Source organism: Populus nigra, chromosome 17 (assembly GCF_951802175.1).
Source record: "Populus nigra chromosome 17, ddPopNigr1.1, whole genome shotgun sequence".
NCBI lineage: Eukaryota > Viridiplantae > Streptophyta > Magnoliopsida > Malpighiales > Salicaceae > Populus > Populus nigra.
In genome coordinates, this window is record NC_084868.1 from 522,341 (window position 1) to 530,981 (window position 8,641).

The 8,641-nt window shown below is 30.5% G+C and overlaps 1 protein-coding gene across 1 annotated transcript; it reads left to right on the top strand.

The window, feature by feature from the left end:
- The first annotated feature begins 5,901 nt into the window (after nucleotides 1-5,901).
- On the top strand, nucleotides 5,902-8,245 carry LOC133676489 (WRKY DNA-binding transcription factor 70-like). Its single transcript, XM_062098159.1, has 3 exons — nucleotides 5,902-6,420; nucleotides 7,225-7,329; nucleotides 7,482-8,245. The coding sequence occupies exons 1-3, from the start codon at nucleotides 6,077-6,079 to the stop codon at nucleotides 7,996-7,998; spliced, it is 966 nt and encodes a 321-aa protein (XP_061954143.1). The 5' UTR covers nucleotides 5,902-6,076; the 3' UTR covers nucleotides 7,999-8,245.
- Nucleotides 8,246-8,641: the final 396 nt, after the last annotated feature.

Here is an 8,641-nt window from a genome sequence, read left to right on the forward strand (position 1 = left end):
TTAAATTAACCAACGAGTTGACTGGTATTTCTTGGGGGTTTTCAAGGAAACCAGCAAGAGGATTGGATCAACAAATACGTACCATGAAAGTTGACTGGTATCTCTTGGAGGTTTTCAAGGAAACCAGCGAGCGGATTGGCTCAGCAAATACCATGGAAGTTGACTGGTATCTCTTGGAGGTTTTCATGGAAACCAGCGAGAGAATTGGCCCTCACACAGATCATTATAATTGTATATTTATGCAAATTGTCAGGAGGTCCCCTCTTCACAGATTAAAAAAACAGAAAAAAAGAAGGGAATACAGAAATCATCGCTAGTGTGAACAGCTACCTGTTGTTCATATTTTAGGCACGAAGAGGAAAGAATACTATAAGAATTCAAGAGGCAGGCGACTGTGAAAGCTTGAATTCCACACGTGGGTTTAAGCATTTTGAAATGGGATGCATGAACATGGCCCAGCTATACAGACTCGATCATTGCCCTTTCACCTTCTACAATGGCATAAATCTAGCCACCCTCTGCGGGGATCAGAGCTGTTGCTTGCCTCTGTGTAGATGCAAACCTTACCATATTTAGGAATTTTTAATCTTTCACAAGAAAGGGAACTGGAGATTCCTTTTGAAGATTATGGTAATGTCAAATCATTTTTCTCATGTCAAATCTTGTTCTCCGCTCTCGGCTCATGACTCTTGTTATGAGATTCACGAATTTACTGGGGTTAATCCAAACTACATTGTTTAATTCTTTTTTAAAAAAAAAAAAGAATTTTAACAGTATCATTTTGTAATTTTTAAAATTTTTTAAAAGAATTAAATTGAATTTTAACCAAATTGATAGGGTTATAAATTGATCTGCCGTATTGTTTAGATTTGACATAGATTTTTTCAAAAGAAAAGGCACCAAAGAATTTTTTTAAAATTAAGGTAACATAATTAAAATCATTGAGTGTTAATAGAATATATTCTTAAAATTATTTAAAAGAAATTATTGGGATGAACATATAAATTGATTCCGTTGAATAAAAAACTCATTGGTTGATATCACTAAAAAAAACAGCTTAATTTATGTTTTTAACAAAATGGAAATTGGGTGGTTTCTGGTGAATGGTGACCTCTAATAATCAACCATGGTTTTTTTTTATGCATTCACGTCTCCTCCCCGTAGCTACCAGGAGGAGGAGGAGGAGGAGGAGGGAGGAGGAAGGAGAAAGGGGGAGGTGGAGAGAGGGTTACAAAGGGCTAGGAGCAAGAACAGAATTTCATGTCAACAATTAAATAAATAAATAGTTCTTCAGATGATTATAAATTAGTGTATATCATAAGATCTTTTATTTTTTAGGACAAAGAAACAATCAATAGAGGACAAACAACAATTAGTCAAATAAACAACGGATTTGTCCCACCACAAAACATCACATGGAAAATTTGAAATAGCTATGAAATTCATTTGACAACTACTTCATCTATTTTTTTTTTAGTGTTTTCCATTTGTGCAAAATTTACACAAAAAATGCGGCCAAGAGAGTGATGTTTTCTATATATATATATATATATATATATATATATATATATATATATATATATATATATATATATATCTTGAAGCTTACAAAGTATGTGGTTGTAAATATTTATAGGTATTATCTCGCATATAATGGTGACAATAAGATGTTTTTCTCTTGTTCGGCCCAATCTTATACGAATGAGTCTACCATCCTTTCTTTGTTGGCTACCAGTCCATGTCAAGTTCACTATATAAAAACTAGAAGAAGATTTTATTTTTCAATGTGAGATTAAAAAACCATTAGTATATATACTTCATGTTCACAAGAAGAAAATTATGTTTTTTCAATGTGAAATAATAAATCTTTTTTAGTTTAAATACCTTAATTTAAAATGAGAGATAATATCTTTTAAATGTGGGATAAAAAACATTTTAAATTATATTTTAAAAATTATTATTTAAAACATATATAGCTTACATCTACATAGAATGTTTCTTAACCTTTTCATGTGGGATATTAAAACCACAAATATTGTTTTTAATTTTTCCGGGTTGAATCGGGTCAACCCGTGTGACCCCTAACCTGGCCCTTGGCCTGGTCAATCCCTGAGCTAAGTTTAATAACTATGATTTTAAAAAATTAAATGTTGATGGTTGAAATTAAAGAAAAAAAACTAAATCCACGAGATCCATGTATAACTCAATATAATTTTTTTTTTTAAAATATAAAATATAATTTCCAAAACAACTTAATATTGAATAATAATATTAAAAATAAAAAAATTGGGTTGTTGAAGAGTTAAATTGAAAACAAATAATAATAAAAAAACACAAAACTCTTTTATAATGAATAGTTTTTTTAGGTGTGGCTACAATAATTTAGCAATACCCTTTAGTATTTTGATAATAATTTTTCTCAAATGATTTTTTTCCATGAATGAATGAATTATTAAAAAAATGATTCATTAAACTTATTTGGAAACAATTTTGTTGCTCTTTTATTATTATTATTAGTTGTGGACCCATGCTTCGTCGCTAGGTTGATATTTTGTTTTTTGAGTAAAAAATAATGTCCAGTTGCTATAAACATGTTTTAGAAACATGAAGCAAAATCCACACTCAGGTTATAGCTTAACTGGATCAAATGTTAAGATAATAAAAAAAATAGGTAACGATAACATATAGATAAACTAAAATTTTAAAAATATCCATTATAACGTAGGAAAAATATATATTTTTTCAAATAAGACACAAGATGTAACTCAATTCTCAGCCCATTAAATACAAAATATTTTTTTTTGGTAAAACAAGACAAAAAAAACAACTCGATTCAACCTAAGTTAGCATGACAAACCCGCAACTTAGGTAAGAAGGATCGATCCAATATGAGTTAACCCGTTAAACTAACGACTTAGGTTATGAGATCTGAATGAGTCAATAGAAAAGAAAACCACAAAACTCATTTTTGTAAAAAAAAAATCAACTCATGTTGTTTTTTCAAACTTGTGGCCATAGTCATTAAACTAAAATCATCATATCTAGAAAAATAAAAAAAAAATAATTCTCAACTAATCAAATGTTGAATGATAAAATTAAAAAAAAATTCAATTATACAAAAGAAAAAAATAGCAATTAAAAGAATGAGAATCAAAATTGAAGTACAAAAAAATTATTTTTGATTAAAGGGTGAAATTAAAAATAATAATTAATTTAACAAAAGGACCTAAACCAAAAAAATCAAAAGAAAAAGGACTAAATTGAAAAAATAACATATCAAAAATTGAGATTGAATGATGAAATTGAAAAGAAATCAAAATCTTACAAAAAGATCAAGAACAAAAAATAGAAATTAAAAGACTAAAAACCAAATCTTACATTTTAATAAATTAAAAGACAACATTACAATTTTGCATGCCCCGCATGATTTTCGAGTTAATGAAAGAGAAAAGTGGGAGGAAAAAAAAAAGGTCATTGGGCTCATATCGCCACCCTAACACCCCCACGCACCTTCTGAGAAGGAAGAGGACGCCGCATAGGTTCCAATAACACCACAACAACTAGTGTTTCGTCGCCAAGAGACGCCTCAAACGCCATTCAAAAGGTGTATGCATCTTCCACACGCTAACAAGAGCGTGGCACGCAACAACTATTTTTTAATTTTTAATATTATTTTATATTTGGTAAAATACCAAATCTACCTTCATTTAATATTATAATAATAATAATGGAAAAACTACTATGAAAAATACTAAAACACCCTTGGGTGCTAGTTTATAATTTTTTTCTTCCAATAATATTTTGTTCATTTTATTGTGCTTTTAAAATGCATAAGGAATTATTTGTGTCTTATCAATATGGTAATTACTAATAAGCTTTATGAAAAGATTTTAATGCCCCAAATAGCAAATTAAATAATTTTTTTACGAGAATAGCAAAATCATCATGACATTGTTCTAGTTAGCAGTGATTATAAGGTTGGTTAAATAATTATAATGTGCAAAAAAATTTCAAAAAATCCCCTTGCCCTCTAGTTAAAATTTTAAATGTAAATTAACAATTCCATCATGCAGTAAAATATAAAAGGACAAATTTATTCTCATTTAATTTGATAATATTAATTAGACTTCGTAAAAATAACAGTTAGCCCTTCAATTTATACTTCCTTGACTTACATTGTAGAAGATAAAAACATCATTACCATATAATAACTTATTCTGCAATAAATCTTCCTCCACAATATAATATTTAATGGATAGTATTTATTTATTTATTATTATCATCATTGTTCTTACTATTATCAAGTATAGTTTTTATTATTATTTCCTGGATAAAAGTGGTAAGAGGCGAGTTGGCCCACATGTTTTTTCATAGCTGGAACATTCAATTAAGGTTCATGAACCTAACAAATGAATGGTGTACGAATTGTACCCTTCATTGAAATTAAAGTTGGTCCACTTCATCTTATCACTGCTCATGCATTCTTATCCAAACTTAAAAAAATAAAATAAAATAAAATAAAATAAAATAATGATTCAGCACTATCACTTTACTATTATAATTTTAAGATGCTTCTATAATAAATAAGTTTAAAATCAATATTTAATAACTTATTAAATTCTTTTAAATTCATCAAAGCTTAATTTGAATTAATACTTGTATTTGTTTGAGGGTGTAGCAGTTTTTGTTTTATAATTTTTTTAAAAAAATATGTTTATTTTAAAGAAATATCAAATTAATATTTTAATATCAAAAACATTTTTCAAAAAGCTATTCATGTTATTACAAGAAAAAAAATTATTATATTGCACAATAAACTAGGAGAAATAACCAATCAGTTATTGTCTTCTCGTTAGATCTCCTAATTGCGCCTAATGCCCTCCTCGGGCAACAATAAATTCTAATTAATTAAAACATTAATCTAACATTTCATTTCATTTTATAAAAACACTAATAAACATTGAGGGCTACTATTGGTACAACGATAGGCCTAGCTTAGAATTCTTTTTTATTATTTTCTTCTTATTACTTTTTTTTATTTATTTCTCTCTCCTCTTTATCTCTTTATTTTGGCTATTTATTACCATATTTTTTCAAAAACAAAAATTAGTGAAATAACATTGATGAATTTTTTTTTTGATGAAATAGTTATGCTTAAAAAACATAATGTTTATAACTTGTAGCTATTCAGAATAATAAATTCCAATAAAAATATTAAATGTATAGGAGAGAAGAAATTTTTTTAAAATAATATATTAAATTTCTGATTATGACAGCATTATTATCACAAAGAAATTTTAATAAAAAAATGTAAAAATTTAAATGAAAATGATATTATAATTAAAGTTTTAGGGTGTCTCTAATTTATTTATTTTTATTTTACTATTTCCTCTGTCTTACTCATTTAATAATCTTTATTAGACAGCGACAGGTTATAATATAAATATTACAAAGAATGACTTTTATAAATTGTACTATTTTGTCTAAATATTTTTCAATCGTGCTATTCAGACAATATTTTTAATTTACTCTGATATTGTTTTTAGAAATCGTTTATTTGAGGATAGCGTTTTTAAGTGAGCACCGTAAGGTGAGGGTTATTATAGGTATTTCGTTACATTAAAAAAAAGAAGAAAACTAGTCCGCATGACGCTGACGCGGTCCTTAGTGACATCGAAAATTGACATCACGTACCAATCGTAAGCATCCAAAATGTCATATCCCACGCGCTCCTTGGTGACGTGTTGAGAGACAAGTAAATAATCCAACAAAATTCAAATAGATTCCGCGTGGTTTACTCCATCGAAGCGCGTGTTTGACAAACAGCGCCTGGGATTGTAAATCAAAATTTTGTGGAATTTTCTTTCAAGGTTCCTTCAGCCTTCCTCGCATATGCTGAGAAAAATGCAATGCAATCCCTCCATGTTAAAAGGATCCCTTCGACTCCACTTCTGGTCACTACTTAGCCCTAGGAGACACTAAAGAGAGCACCCGAGGGTCTACATGCTCCAATCTTGGCCTCTACTCAGCCCTAGTTGAGAGACCAGAGCGAGCACACCCAATTAAACCCCAGAAAATGGATTCTTCTTGGCATGGGAATTTACCAGCAAACAGAAAGAAGGCGATAGATGAGCTAGTTAGAGGTCAAGAAATTGCAGCACAACTTAAACTTGTAATGAACAAGTCTATAGGGGTTGATGAGTCTGTGTTTGCTGAGGATCTTGTCAAGAAAATTATGAATTCTTTCAACAGTTCTCTTTATATACTAAATGGGGGTGAGTTTGATGAGGTTGCCTCTCAAATTCCACAAGTGGGTTCGCCTTGTTGGGATGGCCGGAAGTCGTCGAAGGATTCCGGGGAGTGTGGCAAGGGTACTGCCGAGTTGAAGGTGAAGGACAGGAGAGGATGTTACAAGAGAAGGTAATTAATTAATTACAAATAATTAATATGCTGCTGATCATTATTGATAAAAACCGCATTAATAATATTATTTTTCATTTACAATTCCATTAGCCAAGTAGAGCTTGTTGAAATACCGTCAAGGAGTAGGGATCCATAGTTAAGCGATAATATCTAGCCCTCTCATCTGAGTCTAGAGAGTCTCCGATTTGGATTTTTCTTTTCCGACTCTAGTTTTATTTTTTTTTCCGAAAAAAATTAGGAATCAAACTAAGGATGATCTTTATTATTCTTTTTGTTAAAAAGAATTTAGATGCCTATATATTACTTTTCATTAATCTCCTTTCCTAAAGGTCATGATGGATGTAGATGGGATAAATTTACCCCATATGTGTTGCTTGTAATTATATTTTCTTTTAGACTCAGGCCCCATTCCTCATGCTTGAAAAGAAAAAAAAAAAGAAGAAAAAAGAAAGAAGAAACCAACAAAGAACTTACAAGTTGCTAGTTAGGACAACAAGAAACAAGAAGGTATCTTTGCTTTGAGTGGACAATGTTTTTGGTCCCCTCCTTGGCAAGCTCGAAATTAATTTACTAAATATCATGGTTGGATATTGCCGATTTTTCTATGTTTATTCTTCATATAAAGGTACTTGTAATCTTATTTTTACTTGATGACGTTATAACTTGATTATAAGAATAAATAATATCAAAACTAAAACTAAAATTAATATCTAATTTATAATTAATTAATGCATTTTTCTAGCAATTAGTTTTTTTTTATTTCATCCCAATTACCCTAAAATTGAATTTTATTACTTGCAGAAAAAGTTCCCACTCAAGAACAGATGACTCCACTGCTCTAACCGATGATGGCCATGCATGGAGAAAATATGGACAGAAAGTGATCCTCAATGCTAAATATCCAAGGTATATATATAAAATTAATTTCAAGACTGAATTTCGAACATAATTAACCAATCCATATTTTAATTCTTATCTCTTAATCATCAAATTTCTAGGAAAACCTAGTTAATGATCGAACAATTAATGAAACGCAATATTGCTGCTGTGCCCTGCAGGAACTACTTCAGGTGCACTCACAAGTATGATCAACAATGTCAAGCAATCAAGCAAGTGCAGAGAATTCAAGAAGAACCTCCTCTATACCGTACAACATATTATGGGCATCACACGTGCAAGAATTTGCTAAAAGCTTCTCAATTTGTCTTGGATCCAAGTGATCACCACGATATAGATTCCTCCATACTGATAAGCTTTAACAGCAATGGTGATCACGCTTCGAACAAGCCAAGCAACTCCCTCCTCACATCCTTCCAAACAGTAAAACAAGAATGTTGCCACAAGGAGGATGACATGAACATACCAATTAGTTATGATCCAACCGCCCAGTATAATAATCAAGCATCATCCTCTGATTATCTCTTGTCACCTGATGATTATATGTCTGCATTTGATCACGGCGATGTGATTTCTGGGGTCAACTCATCTTGCACTACGAGCTCACACAGTTTGGACATGGATGGTATCATGATGGAATCTGCTGATTTCGATGATGATGGTGTTTTCGGATTTTAACCTTGATAGATAATTATTTTCACGACATTAGATATTGCAGCTTCTTTGTAATTTCCGCCTAGTAATCAAGATTGTCCTGGTTATTTTCTTTGAAAAGTGTTAGAAGCTGCCTAGCTAGGTAGCTAGGTTAGCACAATGTAGAAACTAGAAAGGTCGATGTTTTCTCTTTCTTTTTTTGCTTTTGGACTGTGTACTTAATATGCTTGAAAATTAAGGAAATAATCGAGGTGAAGTACTTTCCAGTCTCTATCAGTTGCATTTCCAAGTAGAGAGAAAATCCAATGCTCTTGATCTTGTATGGAAATTCATTGTATGACCAAATACAGCACTAGTTGGTACTTTTTCACATTATTAGCTAGCAAGTATGCATGCATCAACATTTACGGCGTTTTAAACGAAGCAAAAAGAAGCAAGATCAACTTGATATTTAAGTCATTGACATGGCCAATAAGATAAATTAATCTAACAATCTAATTTAAATCAAAAGCAACAATATAAAACAAATGGTAAAAAACCACATGCGAGTAATAAATAAAAAATTAGCTATCAATATTTTACCTTTAAAAAGAAGAAAGAATTCTTAGAGACTCGCCGCCACTCGATTCTAGATATCGACCATAACCAAAAGAGCTTGGTGAGTTGG

What these genes read in the sequence shown, in the direction of transcription:
- LOC133676489 (XM_062098159.1), top strand. Translation starts at nt 6,077, where the DNA reads ATGGATTCTTCTTGGCATGGGAATTTACCAGCAAACAGAAAGAAGGCG. An exon ending in AGAGGATGTTACAAGAGAAG is followed by an intron (nt 6,421 to 7,224) that starts GTAATTAATTAA and finishes TATTACTTGCAG; the next exon opens with AAAAAGTTCCCACTCAAGAA. An exon ending in CTCAATGCTAAATATCCAAG is followed by an intron (nt 7,330 to 7,481) that starts GTATATATATAA and finishes TGTGCCCTGCAG; the next exon opens with GAACTACTTCAGGTGCACTC.